General features: G+C 48.1%; 1 protein-coding gene across 1 annotated transcript in view; it reads right to left on the bottom strand.

Annotated features, from left to right (window-relative positions):
• Nucleotides 1-22,500, bottom strand: part of LOC135549421 (teneurin-2-like) — a 167,503-nt gene that overhangs the window by 27,992 nt on the left and 117,011 nt on the right. The window contains exons 12-14 of the mRNA XM_064979392.1: nucleotides 20,349-20,534; nucleotides 6,818-6,964; nucleotides 1,434-1,644 (exon numbers count right to left, since the gene is read on the bottom strand). Of these exons, the coding sequence (XP_064835464.1) occupies nucleotides 1,434-1,644; nucleotides 6,818-6,964; nucleotides 20,349-20,534 (544 nt within the window). The remainder of the gene's footprint in view (nucleotides 1-1,433; nucleotides 1,645-6,817; nucleotides 6,965-20,348; nucleotides 20,535-22,500) is intronic.

Raw genomic sequence — 22,500 nt, forward strand, 5'->3', positions numbered from 1 at the left:
ACCATGCTTCACCGTAGGGATGGTTCCAGGTTTACTCCAGACATGATACTGCCACCACCATGCTTCACCGTAGGGATGGTTCCAGGTTTACTCCAGACATGATGCTGCCACCACCATGCTTCACCGTAGGGATGGTTCCATGTTTACTCCAGACATGATGCTCTGCATTCAGGCCAAAGAGTACAACCTTGGTTTCATCAGACCAGAGAATCTTGTCTCTCATGGAAGAAGTTTGATGCCTTTTGGCAAACTCTAAGCGGGCTGTCATGTGCCTTTTACTGACCAGTGACATCCATCTGGCCGCTCTACCATAAAGGCCTGATTGGTGGAGTGATGCAGAGATGGTTGTCCTTCCGGGAAGGTTCTCCCATCTCCACAGCGGAACTCTGGAGCTCTGTCAGAGTGACCATCGGGTTATTGGTCACCTCCCTGACCAAGGCCCTTCTCCCCTGATTGCTCAGTTTGCCTGGGCGGCCAGCTCTAGGAAAAGAGTCTTGGTGGTTCCAAACTTGTTCCATTTAAGAAAGATGGAGGCCACTGTGTTCTTGGGGACCTTCAATGCTGCAGACATTTTTTTGGTACCCTTCCCCAGACCTGTGCCTCAACACAACCCTGACTCGGAGCGCTACGGACAATTCCTTCGACCTCATGGCTCTTGCTAGGACGTGCACAGTCAACTGTGGGACCTTATATAGACAGGTGTGTGCCTTTCCAAATCATGTCCAATCAATTGGATTTACCACAGGTTTACTCCAATCAAGTTGTAGAAACATCTCAAGTATGATAAATGGAAACAGGATGTACCTGAGCTCAATTTCAATTCTCATAGCAAACGGCCTTTTTATTTTCAATACATTTGTAAAAACTTCTAAAAACCTGTTTCAACTTTGTCATTAAAAGGTATTGTGTGTAGATTGATGGGAATTAGTTTTTTGTAACGTATCAAAATGCAGAAAAAGTCAAGAGGTCTGAATACTTCCCGAATGCCCTGTGTTACTGTGACTGTGACACTGTGACTGTGACACTGTGAATGTGTGACTGTGACACTGTGTGACTGTGACTGCGTGACTGTGACTGTGTGACTGTGACTGCGTGACTGTGACACTGTGACTGTGACACTGTGACACTGTGACTGTGACACTGTGACACTGTGACTGTGTGACTGTGACACTGTGACTGTGACACTGTGACTGCGTGACTGTGACTGTGTGACTGTGACACTGTGACTGTGACTGTGACTGCGTGACTGTGTGACTGTGACTGTGTGACTGTGACACTGTGACTGCGTGACTGTGACTGTGTGACTTTTTGACTGTGTGACTGTGAAAGTCAGTGGTAATTACTGTAGAATATTCTGACCTTATGCTGATGTTTACTGTATAAACAGTTGATTATATCCCGAAGTAAGTAGAATTGGTAGATGGGTACACTACCTTGAGTTGAAGGGGTTGTTTCCAGGGATGATGTGGGTGCCATCCCTCCCCACCAGTAACTTGACTCTGTCGTAGAATGATCTGACTTTCAGCGAAGGTGATTGGCTCTGCTGGATGATCTGCAGTGGATCCCTTGCTCCCAGGCACAGTGGATTGGTTAGACACAGACTCTGAGCACAGCAGTCAGGATCCATGCAGTCTGTCAGTCCGTCTGTAAGGGGAAGCACATGATAAAATAACCTGGACAGACAGACACCGCTGCAAATAAATAATGATTCAATTGTTGTTGTTGATTTGTCATTTTTCCTTTTGTTGTTGGGCAGAATAAAACAAGATTGTTGTCAAGCAGAAAACAGTGCAACAAAGAACATTTGAAAACATGCAGGTTTACCATCTTGTGTACCTCTATACTGTGTCAACACAACATATATTCAAATGTTTATTCCCTTTCCATTCTTTTCACAGGTTCATTTATTTATCTTCAACTAATGTTATATATTCATTAGGATGTGTGTGGTATTTTTGCCTCATTCTCAATTTTTTAAAAACGATTTTTTATTTATTTTACCTTTATGCAACTAGGCAAGTCAGTTAAGAACAAATTCTTATTTACAATGACGACCTACCCCCGGGCCAAACCCGGACGAAGCTGGAACAATTGTGCGCTGCCCTATGGGACTCCCACTCACGGCCGGTTGTGATACAGCCTGGAATCAAACCAGGGTCTGTAGTGACACCTCTAGCACTGAGATGCAGTGCGTTAGATCGCTGTGCCACTCAGGAGCCTACAAAGGAAGTTCTCCTTCAGAAATGGTGATCTGCACCCTTCTCCCCAGCACACTTCCTGCCTGTCGTACTTTTAATCAAAACCAATGACACTGACATCAAAGTCAAACAGGACATCACTCACAACCCTAAGGGCGAATACTCTCTCTCTCTCTCTCTCTGCATACTAACACAAGCGAGCGTGTTAATTCAGAACTGTCAAAACAAACACTTTCAACTATGCAAACTACTTTCAGACTTTGTAAACTTTTTCTGTCTGATCTTTCAGCCTTTATTTGGTGAAATAAAACAGACAGTGACAAAAAGAGAGGGAGAGACAGAGAGGGAGAGACAGAGAGGGAGGGACAGAGAGGGAGAGACAGAGAGGGAGAGACAGAGAGGGAGGGACAGAGAGGGAGAGACAGAGAGGGAGAGACAGAGAGGGAGAGACAGAGAGGGAGAGACAGAGAGGGAGAGACAGAGAGGGAGAGACAGAGAGGGAGGGACAGAGAGGGAGAGACAGAGAGGGAGAGACAGAGAGGGAGAGACAGAGAGGGAGGGACAGAGAGGGAGAGACAGAGAGGGAGGGACAGAGAGGGAGAGACAGAGAGGGAGAGACAGAGAGGGAGAGACAGAGAGGGAGGGACAGAGAGGGAGAGACAGAGAGGGAGGGACAGAGAGGGAGAGACAGAGAGGGAGAGACAGAGAGGGAGAGACAGAGAGGGATGGACAGAGAGGGAGAGACAGAGAGGGAGAGACAGAGAGGGAGAGACAGAGAGGGAGAGACAGAGAGGGAGAGACAGAGAGGGAGAGAGAGGGAGGGACAGAGAGGGAGAGACAGAGAGGGAGAGACAGAGAGGGAGAGAGAGGGAGGGACAGAGAGGGAGAGACAGAGAGGGAGAGACAGAGAGGGAGAGACAGAGAGGGAGAGAGAGGGAGAGACAGAGGGAGAGACAGAGAGGGAGAGAGAGGGAGGGACAGAGAGGGAGAGACAGAGAGGGAGAGACAGAGAGGGAGAGACAGAGAGGGAGAGAGAGGGAGAGACAGAGAGGGAGAGACAGAGAGGGAGAGACAGAGAGGGAGAGACAGAGAGGGAGGGACAGAGAGGGAGAGACAGAGAGGGAGAGACAGAGAGGGAGGGACAGAGAGGGAGAGACAGAGAGGGAGAGACAGAGAGGGAGAGACAGAGAGGGAGAGACAGAGAGGGAGAGACAGAGAGGGAGAGACAGAGAGGGAGAGACAGAGAGGGAGAGACAGAGAGGGAGAGACAGAGAGGGAGAGACAGAGAGGGAGAGACAGAGAGGGAGGGACAGAGAGGGAGAGACAGAGAGGGAGAGACAGAGAGGGAGAGAGAGAGGGAGGGACAGAGAGGGAGAGACAGAGAGGAGAGAGGGAGAGACAGAGAGGGAGAGACAGAGAGGGAGAGACAGAGAGGGAGAGACAGAGAGGGAGAGACAGAGAGGGAGAGACAGAGAGGGAGAGACAGAGAGGGAGAGACAGAGAGGGAGAGACAGAGAGGGAGGGACAGAGAGGGAGAGACAGAGAGGGAGAGACAGAGAGGGAGGGACAGAGAGGGAGAGACAGAGAGGGAGAGACAGAGAGGGAGAGACAGAGAGGGAGAGACAGAGAGGGAGAGAGAGGGAGGGGAGAGAGGGAGAGACAGAGAGGGAGAGACAGAGAGGGAGAGACAGAGAGGGAGAGACAGAGAGGGAGAGAGAGGGAGGGACAGAGAGGGAGAGACAGAGAGGGAGAGACAGAGAGGGAGAGACAGAGAGGGAGAGACAGAGAGGGAGAGAGAGGGAGAGAGAGGGAGAGACAGAGAGGGAGAGAGAGGGAGGGACAGAGAGGGAGAGACAGAGAGGGAGAGACAGAGAGGGAGAGACAGAGAGGGAGAGAGAGGGAGAGACAGGAGGGAGAGACAGAGAGGGAGAGACAGAGAGGGAGAGACAGAGAGGGAGGGACAGAGAGGGAGAGACAGAGAGGGAGAGACAGAGAGGAGGGAGAGAGAGGGAGAGACAGAGAGGGAGAGACAGAGAGGGAGAGAGAGGGAGAGACAGAGAGGGAGAGACAGAGAGGGAGAGACAGAGAGGGAGAGACAGAGAGGGAGTGACAGAGAGGGAGTGACAGAGAGGGAGAGACAGAGAGGGAGTGACAGAGGGAGAGACAGAGAGGGAGAGACAGAGAGGGAGAGACAGAGAGGGAGAGACAGAGAGGGAGAGAGAGAGAGGGAGAGACAGAGAGGGAGAGACAGAGAGGGAGAGAGAGGGAGGGACAGAGAGGGAGAGACAGAGAGGGAGAGACAGAGAGGGAGAGACAGAGAGGGAGGGACAGAGAGGGAGAGACAGAGAGGGAGAGACAGAGAGGGAGAGACAGAGAGGGAGGGACAGAGAGGGAGAGACAGAGAGGGAGAGACAGAGAGGGAGAGACAGAGAGGGAGAGACAGAGAGGGAGGGACAGAGAGGGAGAGACAGAGAGGGAGAGAGGGAGAGACAGAGAGGGAGAGACAGAGAGGGAGGGACAGAGAGGGAGAGACAGAGAGGGAGAGACAGAGAGGGAGAGACAGAGAGGGAGAGACAGAGAGGGAGAGACAGAGAGGGAGGGACAGAGAGGGAGAGACAGAGAGGGAGAGACAGAGAGGGAGAGACAGAGAGGGAGGGACAGAGAGGGAGAGACAGAGAGGGAGAGACAGAGAGGGAGAGACAGAGAGGGAGAGACAGAGAGGGAGAGACAGAGAGGGAGAGAGAGAGAGGGGAGAGAGGGAGAGACAGAGAGGGAGAGACAGAGAGGGAGAGAGAGGGAGGGACAGAGAGGGAGAGACAGAGAGGGAGAGACAGAGAGGGCGAGACAGAGAGGGAGAGAGGGAGAGACAGAGAGGGAGAGACAGAGACAGAGAGAGAGAGACAGAGAGGGAGAGACAGAGAGGGAGAGACAGAGAGGGAGAGACAGAGAGGGAGAGACAGAGAGGGAGAGACAGAGAGGGAGAGACAGAGAGGGAGGGACAGAGAGGGAGAGACAGAGAGGGAGAGACAGAGAGGGAGAGACAGAGAGGGAGGGACAGAGAGGGAGAGACAGAGAGGGAGGGACAGAGAGGGAGAGACAGAGAGGGAGAGACAGAGAGGGAGAGACAGAGAGGGAGAGACAGAGAGGGAGAGACAGAGAGGGAGAGACAGAGAGGGAGGGACAGAGAGGGAGAGACAGAGAGGGAGAGACAGAGAGGGAGAGACAGAGAGGGAGAGACAGAGAGGGAGAGACAGAGAGGGAGAGACAGAGAGGGAGACTGATAAACACCGACAGACAGATTAAGGAAGTGAGTAGGAAGTATGACAACATCTCCAATGAAGAAGGAGGATTTTGTTTGATGAACCTCAACAGCCAGCCTGCCAGGCATCCAGCCACACATTGAAATGGACTGGCTGTAAGACTGTTAAAACCCCCTATCGTCCTCAGAGCATATTACCCTTTTGCTCAGACCAGAGAGATTAAAGATGAAAGGCCTCCAGGGGCTGCATTGAGATACCTGGAAGCATAGCATCCGGACACAATTGCCTGACATGCCACAGAGAAAGCCCTCTTTAAGATCGACATAGCTCTGGCCCTGGCACACTACTTAGCCGCTAAGCAAGGAAAAATAGTCACGGGTATCATTTTCATGTTAGATAACACTGCACTGACACTGGCTGGCTGCTTGGAGAGGAGCTGGCTGCTTGGAGAGGAGCTGGCTGCTTGGAGAGGAGCTGCTGCTTGGAGAGGAGCTGCTGCTTGGAGAGGAGCTGGCTGCTTGGAGAGGAGCTGGCTGCTTGGAGAGGAGCTGGCTGCTTGGAGAGGAGCTGCTGCTTGGAGAGGAGCTGGCTGCTTGGAGAGGAGCTGCTGCTTGGAGAGGAGCTGGCTGCTTGGAGAGGAGCTGCTGCTTGGGGAGGAGCTGGCTGCTTGGAGAGGAGCTGGCTGCTTGGAGAGGAGCTGGCTGCTTGGAGAGGAGCTGACTGCTTGGAGAGGAGCTGGCTGCATCTCCGAGGCGTCTTTGATCCTCTCACAAATGGTCACAGGAGGGGGGGGGTCACTTAATCCTCCATCAGGGAGGGATGAGGAGGTAATATGGACATCCATCTCCGCACACTCCAGGTCACTGATCCCCAATGCACTCTGGGGAGGAGGAGGTGAAGACGGCATCGATTCAACCAGCATCTCCTCTCTCCCCAGCCTGCTCAACGCTGGCTCACACAGACAGAAGGATTCCATAATTGGGCCATTCAGGCCTGATAACACCAGACTCACAATCACACCTCTCTGATCCTGGAGCAACTCACTGGGAGGAAACCTCAAGGAGAAACCCAGGCAGGCGTCTGGCTGACTGCTGCTAGTCCGGGAGAATCAAAGAGCTTGTCAATTGCCATACCTGAGAGATGCTGCTGTGCCTTACAAGTGGATATTTAGAGGAAATAAATATATATTTTTCCCTCGTCAGCAGTATAGTTTCACAAATACTGTAAGCACTGTTGATTCCAAATCAAATCATGAGTCATGCATGGGAATGTCATACCTTCGTTTTTCTTTTCATAGGCAAATCTACTAAGTGGACACAGCATTCCTCAGCCTTCCTCCTGTGAACCTTCACCACTCACCTCCTTCGTTGTCCTTGTTGTCGGCACAGGAGATCTCCATGGCAACACTGCAGCCAGGTCCTCTCCAGCCAGTGTGGCAATCACAGTGCCAGCTGTTCTGACCCAGGCTGCATTGACCATTCCTGTTACACTGACCCGGACAACCATCTGAGAAAGAGAGAGGAGGTGGGGAGGAGAGGGAGGGAGGGAGGGGGTAGAGGGAGGGAGGGAGGGGGAGGTAGGGAGGGAGGGGGGTAGAGGTAGGGAGGGAGGGGGTAGAGGGAGGGGGGGGGTAGAGGGAGGGAGGGGGGGGGGTAGGGAGGGAGGGAGGGAGGATGGGAGGGAGGGAGGGGGTAGAGGGAGGGAGGGGGGTAGGGAGGGAGGGAGGTAGAGGGAGCGAGGGGGGTACAGAGGGAGGGAGGAAGGGAGGGAGGGAGAAAGGGAGGAAGGGAGGGAGGGAGGGAGGAAAAGAGAGGAGGATGAGACCAGAGAAGAGGTCAGTAATTGTGATTTAGTGACAGAGTAACTTGCACCAGCTCACCAACTTTACATCTTTAGTCTCTGTCTGACGTTGCAGGACACAATAAGCGCTATAAAAAACACTATTGATTACATGGCAGGGGGATTGCATTTCATCATAACAAGCTATATACCGTAGCATCACAACGGAGGGGTTTGGTGTGCGATAAATTGTTTTCTTCAATATCCATTCACAGCAAAGAGTATTCAATAAAAGAGAATAAGTTCACAGCCGATTAATTTGCGGTGGTTGATTTGCCTCTGGAGGCTGGCCTGGGGTGTAGTGCTGCCTCATGGGAGAATTTGATTAGGGGAAGCTGATGAGATTACTAGACACAGGGAGTGAGATCAACAGGAGAGATGCTTTACAGTATATCATTGACGACTGCAGTCAATGATATACACCCTGAGAAGATGTAATATTCTCCCAGGCTAGGTGAATGAAGAGGACATAATGAATGTGGCTGGGACATCTGTCTCAGTGGTGTAGGGTAGTCTGTACAGGAGACCAGAGGAATGGGACCAGGCTGTGGGGAGGTATTGGACTGTAAATCTACATAACTCATCCATGGTATTTAATGAATTACCATCTCCAAGGTCAAAGGAGCAGTCCTCTCTCTGAGAGAGGCGTTGAGAAACGTGAATCTATAATCCGTATTTAATAATCAGACACTTTCGTTCGAATGGATGAACATTTAAGTATTTTTTTTCTGAACAGACAAAAATCTCATTAAAGCGTATTAACCTTTTACTTTAAGCCAGCTGAACAACATGGCTGCCGTTCCTGATGAGGAGCACCACGGTCATTAGCATCCCAAGAGGGATGAGCACGCAGCTCCTCTGGTACGGCCCATCTATAAGTATTCCTACCTACGGCTGGGCAGATGTAGTTGAAAGGCCAAGCCCATTAATATTCCTATGGAGAATGCTGCAGCAGAAATAGCAGCCTACTTAACATGGAGTAGAAATGCTAATGTGCACTGCTAGCTGACTGTGTGTTAGCGTTTACAACTATACGTAGCTAGACAGAGAGACAAGCTAACAGGTAGAGACACTCACGAACAGATACAGACAGACCAAACCTTACACATGTTAGTCTTGTGTTTAACAAAGTACAAGAGAAAAAAAACAATGCACTAGGGACTGTTATGAAGGAGTGTACCAGCTGAATATCCCTATAGGAGGGATCAATGGAGATACTAGCGAATGGGAGTTAGCGTTTGTATTTATTATGGATCCCAATTAGCTGTTGCCAAAGCAGCAGTTACTCTTCCTGGGGTCCATCAAAATTAAGGCAGTTTATACAATTTATACAAAACATACAATACATTCACAGATTTCACAACGCACTGTGTGTCCTCAGGTCCCTACTCCACCACTACCACATATCTACAGTACTAAATCTGTGTAGTGTGTATAGTGTGCGTGTGTGTCTGTGTGTGTGTATGCATACATGCACGTGTCTGTGCCAATGTTTGTGTTGCAATACACTACTGTAACTCTAAAACACCAACTACCACTAAGACATTGAGTACACACTTCACAATACTAAGAATGCCCCTTCACCTCTCTACACAGCTCTATCTTAGGCCTGGGGAACTAATGAACAAATCAGACCACCACTTAGCCAAATACAATACCTTCTTCCAAGCTATCCTCAAAAGTTAGCACAAAAACAAAACCATGTCGGGGTTTTATGAAGAGGTTTGTGTGTAGAGGAGGAAGTGGGGTTCTCAACATGGCGTGGTTCATCACAGGTAAACGAAGAGTGAGATGGAGGTGACTGACATCAAGACCACCTGCATCTCTCTCATCTTTACCTGGGAAAAAACCCCCACACCATTTAATGCAACAGAGCGCGAAGTTGATTGCGTGTTTCTCACTGAAACAAACATGGCTGTGTTCAGACTGTAGTCCTGCTCTTTATCAAGCCCCCCCCCCAGCTGTCTTCAGACTGTAGTACTGCTCTTTATCAAGCCCCCCCCCCAGCTGTCTTCAGACTGTAGTACTGCTCTTTATCAAGCCCCCCCCCCAGCTGTCTTCAGACTGTAGTACTGCTCTTTATCAAGCCCCCCCCAGCTGTCTTCAGACTGTAGTACTGCTCTTTATCAAGCCCCCCCAGCTGTCTTCAGACTGTAGTACTGCTCTTTATCAAGCCCCCCCAGCTGTCTTCAGACTGTAGTACTGCTCTTTATCAAGCCCCCCCAGCTGTCTTCAGACTGTAGTACTGCTCTTTATCAAGCCCCCCCAGCTGTGTTCAGACTGTAGTACTGCTCTTTATCAAGCCCCCCCCCCAGCTGTGTTCAGACTGTAGTACTGCTCTTTATCAAGCCCCCCCAGCTGTGTTCAGACTGTAGTACTGCTCTTTATCAAGCCCCCCCAGCTGTGTTCAGACTGTAGTACTGCTCTTTATCAAGCCCCCCCAGCTGTGTTCAGACTGTAGTACTGCTCTTTATCAAGCCCCCCCAGCTGTCTTCAGACTGTAGTACTGCTCTTTATCAAGCCCCCCCCCCAGCTGTGTTCAGACTGTAGTACTGCTCTTTATCAAGCCCCCCCAGCTGTCTTCAGACTGTAGTACTGCTCTTTATCAAGCCCCCCAGCTGTCTTCAGACTGTAGTACTGCTCTTTATCAAGCCCCCCCCAGCTGTCTTCAGACTGTAGTACTGCTCTTTATCAAGCCCCCCAGCTGTCTTCAGACTGTAGTACTGCTCTTTATCAAGCCCCCCAGCTGTCTTCAGACTGTAGTACTGCTCTTTATCAAGCCCCCCAGCTGTGTTCAGACTGTAGTACTGCTCTTTATCAAGCCCCCCCAGCTGTCTTCAGACTGTAGTACTGCTCTTTATCAAGCCCCCCAGCTGTGTTCAGACTGTAGTACTGCTCTTTATCAAGCCCCCCCAGCTGTGTTCAGACTGTAGTACTGCTCTTTATCAAGCCCCCCAGCTGTCTTCAGACTGTAGTACTGCTCTTTATCAAGCCCCCCCCAGCTGTGTTCAGACTGTAGTACTGCTCTTTATCAAGCCCCCCCAGCTGTGTTCAGACTGTAGTACTGCTCTTTATCAAGCCCCCCCAGCTGTGTTCAGACTGTAGTACTGCTCTTTATCAAGCCCCCCCCAGCTGTCTTCAGACTGTAGTACTGCTCTTTATCAAGCCCCCCCCCAGCTGTGTTCAGACTGTAGTACTGCTCTTTATCAAGCCCCCCCCCAGCTGTCTTCAGACTGTAGTACTGCTCTTTATCAAGCCCCCCCCAGCTGTCTTCAGACTGTAGTACTGCTCTTTATCAGCCCCCCCCCAGCTGTCTTCAGACTGTAGTACTGCTCTTTATCAAGCCCCCCCAGCTGTCTTCAGACTGTAGTACTGCTCTTTATCAAGCCCCCCCAGCTGTGTTCAGACTGTAGTACTGCTCTTTATCAAGCCCCCCAGCTGTCTTCAGACTGTAGTACTGCTCTTTATCAAGCCCCCCCAGCTGTCTTCAGACTGTAGTACTGCTCTTTATCAAGCCCCCCAGCTGTGTTCAGACTGTAGTACTGCTCTTTATCAAGCCCCCCCAGCTGTGTTCAGACTGTAGTACTGCTCTTTATCAAGCCCCCCCAGCTGTCTTCAGACTGTAGTACTGCTCTTTATCAAGCCCCCCCCAGCTGTGTTCAGACTGTAGTACTGCTCTTTATCAAGCCCCCCCAGCTGTGTTCAGACTGTAGTACTGCTCTTTATCAAGCCCCCCAGCTGTGTTCAGACTGTAGTACTGCTCTTTATCAAGCCCCCCCCCAGCTGTCTTCAGACTGTAGTACTGCTCTTTATCAAGCCCCCCAGCTGTGTTCAGACTGTAGTACTGCTCTTTATCAAGCCCCCCAGCTGTGTTCAGACTGTAGTACTGCTCTTTATCAAGCCCCCCCAGACTACAGCTTTTCATACTCTATCAGAAAAGGGGAAAGGTTGGGGGAAAAGCCTCTATTTTTTACTAATGTTCTCAGCTGTAAGGACATTTGGTTTTGGAGAATGGCTCTTTTGAGCATCATGCTATACTGTTTAAATGTCATCCACCAGTACATCATGTTATACTGTTTAAATGTCAGCCACCAGTACATCATGTTATACTGTTTAAATGTCAGCCACCAGACCAGAGCATCATGTTATACTGTTTAAATCAGCCACCAGTACATCATGTTATACTGTTTAAATGTCATCCACCAGTACATCATGTTATACTGTTTAAATGTCAGCCACCAGTACATCATGTTATACTGTTTAAATGTCAGCCACCAGACCAGAGCATCATGTTATACTGTTTAAATGTCAGCCACCAGTACATCATGTTATACTGTTTAAATGTCGGCCACCAGTACATCATGTTATACTGTTTAAATGTCAGCCACCAGTACATCATGTTATACTGTTTAAATGTCAGCCACCAGACCAGAGCATCATGTTATACTGTTTAAATGTCAGCCACCAGTACATCATGTTATACTGTTTAAATGTCAGCCACCAGTACATCATGTTATACTGTTTAAATGTCAGCCACCAGTACATCATGTTATACTGATTAAATGTCAGCCACCAGTACATCATGTTATACTGTTTAAATGTCAGCCACCAGTACATCATGTTATACTGTTTAAATGTCAGCCACCAGTACATCATGTTATACTGTTTAAATGTCAGCCACCAGTACATCATGTTATACTGTTTAAATGTCAGCCACCAGTACATCATGTTATACTGTTTAAATGTCAGCCACCAGTACATCATGTTATACAGTTTAAATGTCAGCCACCAGTACATCATGTTATACAGTTTAAATGTCAGCCACCAGTACGGGCCATAACCCTGTATAGGCCACCAAAACACTGAACCACTTTCTTTACCGATTTCTCTGAACCATTATCTATTGTCCTTGAGAACTATAATAACATCATTGTGTTGGGCGATTTTAATATTCATGCTGGCAAAGAGACTGACTTCAAGGCCACTGAATTTATGAGTCTCTTGAGCTCTATGGACTTTATCCAACATATTACTGGGCCCACCCATAACCGTGACCATACTCTGGACCGGGTTATTACCAAGGGGCTTTCTACTGGGCCAACCATAACCGTGACCATACTCTGGACCTGGTTATTACCAAGGGGCTTTCTACTGGGCCCACAAGGGGTTGGCTACCCATAACCACAGCCATACTCTGGACCTGGTTATTACCAAGGGGCTTTCTACTGGGCCAACCATAACCGTGACCATACTCTGGACCTGGTTATTACCAAGGGGCTTTCTACTGGACCTGGTTATTACCAAGGGGCTTTCTACTGGACCTGGTTATTACCAAGGGGCTTTCTACTGGACCTGGTTATTACCAAGAGGCTTTCTACTGGACCTGGTTATTACCAAGGGGCTTTCTACTGGACCTGGTTATTACCAAGGGGCTCTCTACTAGACCTGGTTATTACCAAGGGGCTTCCTACTGGACCTGGTTATTACCAAGGGGCTTCCTACTGGACCTGGTTATTACCAAGGGGCTTTCTAATGGACCTGGTTATTACCAAGGGGCTTTCTACTGGACCTGTTTATTACCAAGGGGCTTCCTACTGGACCTGGTTATTACCAAGGGGCTTTCTACTGGACCTGGTTATTACCAAGGGGCTTTCTACTGGACCTGGTTATTACCAAGAGGCTTTTTACTGTACCTGGTTATTACCAAGGTGTTTTCTACTGGACCTGGTTATTACCAAGATGCTTTTTACTGTACCTGGTTATTACCAAGGGGCTCTCTACTAGACCTGGTTATTACCAAGGGGCTTCCTACTGGACCTGGTTATTACCAAGGGGCTCTCTACTAGACCTGGTTATTACCAAGGGGCTTCCTACTGGACCTGGTTATTACCAAGGGGCTTCCTACTGGACCTGGTTATTACCAAGGGGCTTTCTACTGGACCTGGTTATTACCAAGGGGCTTTCTACTGGACCTGGTTATTACCAAGGGGCTTTCTACTGGACCTGGTTATTACCAAGGGGCTTTCTACTGGACCTGGTTATTACCAAGGGGCTTTCTACTGGACCTGGTTATTACCAAGGGTTTTTCTATTGACATTTCCTCTATTGTTGATGTTGCTTTATCTGATAGCCGCTGTGTGTTTTTTACTACCTTGGTGCTCATAGCGCAGGGTAATACTGAACTTTGTGATGATTTAGTTGATAACTTTAATAGTAAATGAAGGGCAACTATTGATGGCATAGCTGCAGTAAAGTTGAAAAAAGACACATGTAAACAGAGAACCCCTTTGGATGAGTGAGGAAACAAATCTGTTTAAAGAGAAATTACAGAAAGGCAGAGCGGAAGTGGATGAAGTTGCAGGTCCATTATGATACACTGAGAGAGCAACTTGACATATATAACAAGACAATAGAAAAATGCCAGAAGGGCTCATTTCTCTAACTTGATCACTAATAATCAGAATCATTTGAGAGTGCTCTTCTCAACCATTGATGGCCTGATAAATCCTCCCCACCACAAACATATGTGAACTTTCCTCCACATCTAAACCGGATGAGTTTGCAGCATATTGCAGAGATAAGATTTTAATTTTATTTTTTATTTGACCTTTATTTGACCAGGCAAGTCAGTTAAGAGCAAAATCATATTTTCAATGACGGCCTAGGAACAGTGGGTTAACTGCCTGTTGAAGGGCAGAGCGACAGATTTGTACCTTGTCAGCTCGGGGGTTTGAACTAGTCCAACCCTCTAACCACTAGGCTACCCTGCCGCCCCAAGATAACAAACACTAGGCTGGGTATCAGTCAAGCAAGACCTGATGAGAAGTTTGATTATGTGTGTCCTAGCCTACCACGTAAAGGCACTATGGATTTATTTTCCCTGGCTGACACAGACATGCTAGGGAAAGTGATATCACAACTTAAGCTTTCTACCTGCCTTCTCGATCCTATCCCCACCACCTTCTTCAAAACTGTTTTTAATTTGCATATCTGAAGAAGTGCTAATCACTCACTGTTCACCAGCACCTTCCCCACTGCACCAAAAACTTCGATGGTGAAACCCCTTCTGAAGAAATATATTATAGATTCTTCAGCTCTTAGCAATTTTCAGCCAATCTCCAACCTTCTATTCTTAAGTACAATTCTGGAGAAATTGAATTTTAAACAGCTAAATGATTTTCAAAGTACCAACTGTCGTAAAATTCCAGTTTGGTTTTCGTGCCCACTACAGCACAGAGACAAGCCTTAGTTAGTGTGGTAAATGATTCCAGAGCCAACACAGATTTCTACCCTTGTACTCTTGGATTTATACTGAACAAAAATATAAACGCAACATGCAACAATTTCTCTGATTTGATTGAGTTACAGTTCATGTCAGTCAACTGAAATAAATTCATTAGGCCCTAATCTATGTATTTCACATGACTGGGCAGTGGCGCAGCAATAGGTGGGCTTGGGAGGGCATAGGCCCACCCAGTGGGGAGCCAAAGCCCAGCCAATCGATATGGGTTTTCCCCACAAAAAGGCTTTATTACAGACAGAAATACTCCTCAGCACCACCTCAGATGAACCTGCAGGTGAAGAAGATGGATGTGGAGGTCCTGGGCTGGCGTGGTTACACTGCGATTGTGAGGCCGGTTGGATGCACTGACAAATTCTCTAAAACAACGTTGGAGGTGGCTTATGGTAGAGAAATGAACATTACATTCTCTGACAACAGCTATGGTGGACATTCCACCAGTCAGCATGCCAATTACACGCTCCCTCAAAACTTTAGACATGTGGTATTGTGTTGTGTGACAAAACTGCACATTTTAGAGTAGCCTTTTATTGTCCCCAGCACAAGGTGCACCTGTGTAATGATCATTCTGTTTAATCAGCTTCTTGATATGCCACACCTGTCAGGTGGATGGATTATCTTGGCAAAGGAGAAATGCTCACTAACTGGGATATAAACAAATTTGTGGTCAAAATTTGAGAGATATAAGCTTTTTTGTGCGTATGGACATTTTCGGGGATCTTTTATTTCAACACTTTCCATGTTGCGTTTATATATTTGTTCAGTATAAGTGCTGCATTCGACACTGTTGAATATGATGTCCTTCTGGATAGACTGGAGAGGTGGGTTGGCCTCTCTGGTCCAGTTCTAAATGGGTTTAGGACCTATTTAACCGGTCCAATTCTAAATGGGTTTAGGACCTATTTAACCGGTCCAGTTCTAAATGGGTTTAGGACCTATTTAACCAGTCCAGTTCTAAATGGGTTTAGGACCTATTTAACCGGTCCAGAGAGTTCTTTTGTAACCCTTGGTGTGCATAACTCAAGAGAAAATAGATATCACATGTGGCGTTCCACATGGTTTGATTTTTGGGTCTGTTATGGTTAGGTATCTATGTTACCCCTTGGCAGCGTTATCAGAAAGCAAAGCATTGATTCTCATTGATATGCAAACGATTAACAACCCTACATTTCTGTGTCACCACATTTTAGATTCTGAAGAGAAAATTTCAAATCACACATTAGGAATGTGACCAAAATAGCTTTTCTTACCACCTGAAGAACATTGCCAAGGTGTGGACATTTCTGTCTCAGGCTGGTACAGACTCATCCATGTCATCCTGTAATGCTTTTATTACACAGAATGGCTTGACATACTGTAACATGCTCTCCTGTCTGGTCTGACAACTGCAAAACATACAGAATGCTGCAGCACGGGTCCTGACCAAGACCAGACAGAAGCACACATCTACGGTTTTAAGGTCTCTGCACTGTAAAACATACAGAATGCTGCAGCACGGGTCCTGACCAAGACCAGACAGAGAGCACACATCACACCGGTTTTAAGGTCTCTGCACTGTAAAACATACAGAATGCTGCAGCACGGGTACTGACCAAGACCAGACAGCACACATCACACCGGTTTTAAGGTCTCTGTACTGTAAAACATACAGAATGCTGCAGCACGGGTACTGACCAAGACCACAGAGAGCACACATCACACCGGTTTTAAGGTCTCTGTACTGTAAAACATACAGAATGCTGCAGCACGGGTACTGACCAAGACCAGACAGAGAGCACACATCACACCGGTTTTAAGGTCTCTGCACTGTAAAACATACAGAATGCTGCAGCACGGGTACTGACCAAGACCAGACAGAGAGCACACATCACACCGGTTTTAAGGTCTCTGCACTGTAAAACATACAGAATGCTGCAGCACGGGTACTGACCAAGACCAGACAGAGAGCACACATCACATCGGTTTTAAGGTCTCTGCACTGGCTACCTGTGAGTTTTAGAAATCATTTTAAGATTCTTCTACTGTTTTTTAAATCAATCCACGACTGTGCTCCCCTAAACACGCCAGACATCCTTTATATTTACTATCCCCCCAGCCTTTAGTTATGATGCCCCCAGCCTCTGGAATAGCCTGCCAGAGAACCTGAGGAGGGCCAAGAGGCATGGAGAGACAGCCTTTAGTTACTATGCCCCCAGCCTTTAGTTATGATGCCCCCAGCCTCTAGTTACTATGCCCCCAGCCTCTAGTTACTATGCCCCCAGCCTTTAGTTACTATGCCCCCAGCCTTTAGTTACTATGCCCCCAGCCTCTAGTTACTATGCCCCCAGCCTCTAGTTACTATGCCCCCAGCCTTTAGTTACTATGCCCCCAGCCTTTAGTTACTATGCCCCCAGCCTTTAGTTACTATGCCCCCAGCCTTTAGTTACTATGCCCCCAGCCTCTAGTTACTATGCCCCCAGCCTTTAGTTACTATGCCCCCAGCCTTTAGTTACTATGCCCCCAGCCTCTAGTTACTATGCCCCCAGCCTTTAGTTACTATGCCCCCAGCCTCTAGTTACTATGCCCCCAGCCTTTAGTTACTATGCCCCCAGCCTTTAGTTACTATGCCCCCAGCCTTTAGTTACTATGCCCCCAGCCTTTAGTTACTATGCCCCCAGCCTCTAGTTACTATGCCCCCAGCCTTTAGTTACTATGCCCCCAGCCTCTAGTTACTATGCCCCCAGCCTTTAGTTACTATGCCCCCAGCCTTTAGTTACTATGCCCCCAGCCTTTAGTTACTATGTCCCCAGCCTTTAGTTACTATTACTTTAGTTTTTTACATTTTTTAAAATTTTACCTTTATTTTACTAGGCTAGTCAGTTAAGAACAAATTCTTATTTTTGACTAGGAACAGTGGGTTAACTGCCCCGACATATTTTGTACCTTGTCAGCTCGGGGATTTGAACTTGCAATGCGGTTACTAGTCCAATGCCTAGGCTACCCTGCCGCCCAGCCTTTAGTTACGATGCCCCCAGCCTCTAGTTACTATGCCCCCAGCCTTTAGTTACGATGCCCCCAGCCTTTAGTTACTATGCCCCCAGCCTTTAGTTACTATGCCCCCAGCCTCTAGTTACTATGCCCCCAGCCTTTAGTTACTATGCCCCCAGCCTTTAGTTACTATGCCCCCAGCCTCTGGAATAGCCTGCCAGAGAATCTGGTTGGGGCCGAAACTGTGGACATGAGATGGAGGTGATTCTCAACATGACGTGGTTCATCACAGTAAAGTGGAGAGGAGACGAAGCTCCTTCTTCACACTCAACTCTCTCAACACCCAATTAGAGAGGGACATAGAATGAACAGAGAATGGGAAGCAGCACACAGCGCCAGCCTTTTCACATGGCTCTAACAACACAGCCCACAGTGGAGCCCCAGGGAGATGTTTTTCTCATCAGATGGGAGGAAAATAACAGAGAGGAAATTAAAGCCCTTGGGGGGTGAATGAGGGGGCAGAGTGTCTGTCCCTATTTGTTGGCTCCCAGGAAGGCTGAGTGTGTCTTAGGGAGTACCGAGAGGCCTGCTGCCCAGACGACTCTACTGGAGAGTGGGTGACAAGCATTGTTGGCTCAACCCCCAAGTGTTATGAGCTGAAACTTTATTTTCGCAAGCATTCTGTGCAACTTCTGATACACGTGTAACTGTGAACAGTTGACCCACTTTAAGTTACAGTTTCAGACAGTGGTCAAAAGGCTATTGTGGCTATTTGAGCATTATGTAGTCGTATCAGAGTGGCCTAGCAACTAACCCAATGGAGAAAATGCTGCACAACACCTGGTCTTTCCATGACACAGACCGACCAGATGAATCCAGAGGAAAGCTATGATCCCTTATTGATGTCACTTGTTAAATCCCCTTCAATGGGGTGTAGATGAAGGGGAGGAGACAGGTTAAAGAAGGATTTTTAAGCCTTGAGACAATTGAGACATGGATTGTGTGTGTGTGTGCCATTCAAGAGGTTAACGGGCAAAACAAAAGATTTAAGTGCCTTTGAACAGGGTATGGTAGTAGGTACCTGGTGCACCGCTTTGAGTGTGTCAAGAACTGCAACGCTGCTGGGTTTTTCACGCTCAACAGTTTTCTGTTTGTATCAAGAATGGTCCACCACCCAAAGGACATCGAACCAGCATCCAGCATTGGAGTCAACATGGGCCAGCATCCCTGTGGAACCCTTTCAACACCTTATAGAGTCCCATGTCCTGAAGAATTGAGGCTGTTCTGAGGGAAAAGGGGGGTGCAACTCAATATTAGGAAGGTGTTCCTAATGTTTTGTCCACTCAGTGAAGATAGCCGTTGTCTTCCATGATATTGCCTACAAAAGCCAATATGTGGTGTTCACGGCTTGACATTGTAGGACTGATGTTTTACTGGTCTGAAAGCTCAAATCCCTTTTCAACAAATGTGCATACATGGCTACACGGCGGCTAAACGGCTACACGGCTACACGGTGGCTACACTGCTACATGGTGGCTACATGGTGGCTACACGGCGGCTACACGGCTACATGGCGGCTACATGGTGGCTACATGCGGCGGCTACATGGCGGCTACATGCGGCTACGCGGCGGCTACATGCGGCGGCTACATGGTGGCTACGCGGCGGCTACATGCGGCTACACGGCGGCTACATGTGGCTACGCGGCGGCTACATGCGGCTACGCGGCGGTTACATGGTGGCTACATGCGGCTAGCGGCGGCTACACGGTGGCTACATGCGGCACGCTGGGCGGCTACACGGTGGCTACATGCGGCTACGCGGCGGCTACATGCAGCTACGCGGTGGCTACATGCGGCTACATGCGGCACGGCGGCTACATGGTGGCTACGCGGCGGCTACACGGTGGCTACATGCGGCTACGCGGCAGCTACATGGTGGCTACACGGCTACATGGTTACACGGCAGCTACACGGCGGCTACACGGCTACACGGCGGCTACACGGCTACGCGGCTACCACACTGCGGGTCTGCTTTGTGATTTCAAATGCGTATCTAAGCTACTTTCCGACTGCGGGGGACGGAAAAAAGGATTGTGCCAGTGAAATAGAACAAGGCCCCTTCTAACCGGGCCAGCAACAAATCACCAACTTAGTCTAGAAGTTATATCTGGTTTTGTTGCATATGAAAAGGAATGTTATTATGTTGATTGAATCCAAATTACAATAGTAGAGGGGAAAATGGTATCTGTTTAAAGCCAGGAAAGATGGTGTACTGTAGATTTTTAGTGAAGCTCAATCTTGCGCTGGCAATTCTTAATGCGCCCATCTTAGAACATTGGTGACGATGCTGGGAGGCTGGAGATGGATGTGGAGATGTGGCTGGGTACTTTGACTATAGATTACACATTTTCCCTCTCGTGGAGGAACCCAATCCAGATGAATAGGAGAGCGTCTTAATGACGTGGTGGATAGGAGCAGGAAAGGAGGACACTCATCCGAATTGGTGGATGTATCTGCCGCTAAGAGACATAATGGTCTTTATATAGTCAGTGAAAAAGAGCTCCATCGTGGAAGGACAAACATTGGACAGGATCAGGTACTGACACTACTGCCTCATAACGTAAGGTTTAGGGAACAAACAGGATGTACCTTTTAAACATGTGGGTGACAGTTCCTCTGTTCGGCTGAGAGTTACTACAGAGGGAGGATATGAGGCAGGGTACTACTGTGTGTGTTAGCATGTTAGCGTGCCACGGTGGCGGCTGATTGGTCGGATGCATACCGATGGTGCAGTGCTCTCCGTTCCAGCCCTGTTGGCACTGACACTTTCCGTCCCGGCAGGTCCCGTGCTTTACACACAACGGGTTGCAGACACGCTGGTCACATCCGGCGCCGGTCCAGCCCTCATCACAGCGACACACTCCGCCAAAACACACGCCGTGAGCGCCACAGTCCGACGAGCAAACCTCTGTGGAGGCACACGAGCACAGTAAAAAGACAGTGGATCAGCATACTAGATGGACAGAGGGAAAGGGTTTTCACAGAGGAGCTGTGTTCATGGTGTGGGATGGACAGAGGGACAGGGTTTTCACAGAGGAGCTGTGTTCATGGTGTGGGATGGACAGGGTGAAAGGGTTTTCACAGAGGAGCTGTGTTCATGGTGTGGGATGGACAGAGGGAAAGGGTTTTCACAGAGGAGCTGTGTTCATGGTGTGGGATGGACAGAGGGACAGGGTTTTCACAGAGGAGCTGTGTTCATGGTGTGGGATGGACAGAGGGAAAGGGTTTTCACAGAGGAGCTGTGTTCATGGTGTGGGATGAACAGGGTGAAAGGGTTTTCACAGAGGAGCTGTGTTCATGGTGTGGGATGGACAGAGGGACAGGGTTTTCACAGAGGAGCTGTGTTCATGGTGTGGGATGAACAGGGTGAAAGGGTTTTCACAGAGGAGCTGTGTTCATGGTGTGGGATGAACAGAGGGACAGGGTTTTCACAGAGGAGCTGTGTTCATGGTGTGGGATGAACAAGGTTAAAGGGTTTTCACAGAGGAGCTGTGTTCATGGTGTGGGATGAACAGAGGGAAAGGGTTTTCACAGAGGAGCTGTGTTCATGGTGTGGGATGGACAGAGGGAAAGGGTTTTCACAGAGGAGCTGTGTTCATGGTGTGGGATAAACAGGGTGAAAGGGTTTTCACAGAGGAGCTGTGTTCATGGTGTGGGATGAGTGTGTTTCTGAGTGGTAGTGGCTAGCGAGAGGAGAAGGGGGAGGTGTGTCAGGTGATTTTATGATTTATATTAGGATTCCCATTAGCCGGGGTCCGACACATTACAAAAAGTCTTCCTGGGGTCGGACAGATAACAAAAAAGACATACATTTAAAACATGAACATAGACATTACAGACTTACAGTATACAGTATATACACTACCGTTCAAAAGTTTGGGGTCACTTAGAAATGTCCCTGTTTTTGAAAAAAATAATAATAATTTTTTGTTAATTAAAATAACATCAAATTGATCAGAAATACAGTGTATTTTTTAGTTATTTCAACTTTATTTAACCAGGTAGACAAGTTGAAAACAAGTTCTCATTTGCAACTGCGACCTGGCCAAGATAAAGCATAGCAGTTCGACACAAACAACAACACAGAGTGACACATGGAATAAACAAAACATACAGTCAGTAATACAGTAGAACAAAAGAAAACAAAGAGTCTATATACAGTGAGTAAAAATAAGGTCAAATAAGGGAGTTAAGGAAATAAATAGACCAATGTGTAGTAGACATTGTTAATGTTGTAAATTACAATTGTAGCTGGAAACAGCTGATATTTATGGAATATCTACATAGGCGTACAGAGGCCCATTATTAGCAACCATCACTCCTGTGTTCCAATGGCACATTGTGTTAGCTAATCCAAATGTATCCTTTTAAAAAGCAAATTGATCATTAAAAAACCCTTTTGCAATTATGTTAGCACAGCTGAAAACTGTTGTTCTGATTAAAGAAGCAATAAAACTGGCCTTCTTTAGACGAGTTGAGTATCTGGAGTATCAGCATTTGTGGGTTCGATTACAGGCTCAAAATGGCTAGAAACAAAGAACTTTCTTCTGAAACTCGTCAGTCTATTCTTGTTCTGAGAAATGTGAGAAATGCCAAGAAACTGAAGCTCTCGTACAACGCTGTGTACCACTCCCTTCACAGAACAGCGCAAACTGGCCCGAACCAGAATAGAAAGAGGAGTGGGAGGCCCCGGTGCACAACTGAGCAAGAGGACAAGTACATTAGAGAGTCTAGTTTGAGAAACAGACGTCTCACAAGTCCTCAACTGGCAGCTTCATTAAATAGTACCGGCAAAACACCAGTCTCAATGTCAACAGTGAAGAGGCAACTCTGGGATGCTGTACTTCTAGGCAGAGTTCCTCTGTCCAGTATCT

The sequence above is a fragment of the Oncorhynchus masou genome, chromosome 12 (assembly GCF_036934945.1).
Source record: "Oncorhynchus masou masou isolate Uvic2021 chromosome 12, UVic_Omas_1.1, whole genome shotgun sequence".
Classification (NCBI taxonomy): domain Eukaryota; kingdom Metazoa; phylum Chordata; class Actinopteri; order Salmoniformes; family Salmonidae; genus Oncorhynchus; species Oncorhynchus masou.